Source organism: Trachymyrmex cornetzi, unplaced genomic scaffold, assembly GCF_001594075.2.
Source record: "Trachymyrmex cornetzi isolate Tcor2-1 unplaced genomic scaffold, Tcor1.1 scaffold1295, whole genome shotgun sequence".
Lineage (NCBI taxonomy): Eukaryota > Metazoa > Arthropoda > Insecta > Hymenoptera > Formicidae > Trachymyrmex > Trachymyrmex cornetzi.
In genome coordinates this window covers 1-1,487 of record NW_017295867.1, presented here as the reverse complement: position 1 = coordinate 1,487, position 1,487 = coordinate 1, and the positions used below count along the sequence as shown (strand labels likewise).

General features: G+C 25.1%; 1 protein-coding gene across 1 annotated transcript; it reads left to right on the top strand.

Moving 5' to 3' along the window:
- Nucleotides 1-525: 525 nt before the first annotated feature.
- LOC108770633 (putative nuclease HARBI1) lies at nucleotides 526-1,374 on the top strand (the record flags this gene model as incomplete). Its single annotated transcript, XM_018522311.1, has 2 exons — nucleotides 526-653; nucleotides 1,136-1,374. Coding segments are annotated over exons 1-2 (301 nt in total), but the record flags the coding sequence as incomplete, so codon positions are not given.
- Between the last annotated feature and the right edge of the window lie 113 nt (nucleotides 1,375-1,487).

Sequence of the window (1,487 nt, the reverse complement as noted above, 5' to 3'; positions counted from 1 at the left end):
GCAATATGCTTTTTTTAATTTATACTAAGATTAAATTTACTTAAAGTTACAATCATATAAAATTATCATGTAATTTTAAAATGCATTACTGTAAATTTAAAAAATTTAACTATAATTATTTAATTTATTCACAAACATTTTTGTATATAATTAACATAATGTTATTAGTTTAAATTATTCTACTATTGATATTACTGATATTTAACTGTGATTAAATACTTTCAGGGAAGAAATGGATTTACAAGGTATTTTGGAAGTATTTTTTAATAATCCATCAGATGATGAACATGATTATTTTCCACCTGAAAGGGAATGTCATAATAAAATTTCACGTTATTATGAAGATATTGTTTTGACATATTCTTTAACAGGTAAGACTTCGAAGAAAAGAAAAGAAAGAGTGAGGAAGAAATAGTTTTTCTGTATTATTTTATTTTTATATAGATGGTTGCTATTAATTTCCTATTAATAGTAAAATAGTATTATTATTTGAACAAATTTTAAATCACATTTTCGAGTAGAAAAGCGTACATACGAAAGATTGGTACAGGATCTTGGACAACGTTTGTATCGTGATGAAGGTGCTGAAAAATGTCTCCTGGAAAGCAAATAGCAATTACTTTATGGTTCTTTAGTAATCAGGAAGTTTATAGGTTAATATTATTTAGATATAATATACTTTATTTTAAATATATTTATAGTAATATAAAATATTTATTTCCTTAAATTTCCTTTTATTTGTCTTTTAGATTTTTTTAAGCTTTTATATATTTTCAAATTTGTCTTTCATAAAAATTATATAGCTTTTGGAAAGAAATAGTTTAGACTTTTGATTGCCTTATGTTAAATTCAGATTACATTGAGTATGCTAGTGACGAAATCTGATTTATATAACAGTTGTCTTGTCTTTAATATGATTGATTTTTTCCTTCAGTTCTTCTTTAATATACATCAATTATCATATTAGAGAATTTTATAATAGTCGCAAAATTTTATCTTTCTGTTTTTTCTGTAAATTTTTATTATAAAATTACAATAGCAGTATGTGTTAAAATTATTTAATTTTGTTGACTATACAGATTTATGTTTGTGTACCATCTACATACACTTACCCCTACACATAAAAATTTTTTAGATCAGTTGCGGATCGATTTGGAGTATCCAAAGATACTGTTTGGAATTGTGTATTTGAGGTAGCATTACTACTAACTGAAGATGCCCATAGATATATAAAATGGCCTGAACTTCATCAAATGGCTCTCTTTGAAAGAGAATTTCGTCAATTACATGGTTTTCCTGGAGTAATTGGTGCAATTGATGGCTCTCATATATCAATAAGTGCACCTATAGAAAATCTTGAAAATTACATTAATCGTAAAGGGTTTCATTCAATAATATTACAAGGAATTTGTGATTATAAATTAAGATTTATAGATGTTTTTACGGGTATATGCGGTAGTGTTCACGATGCAAGAGTTTGGCGTTTA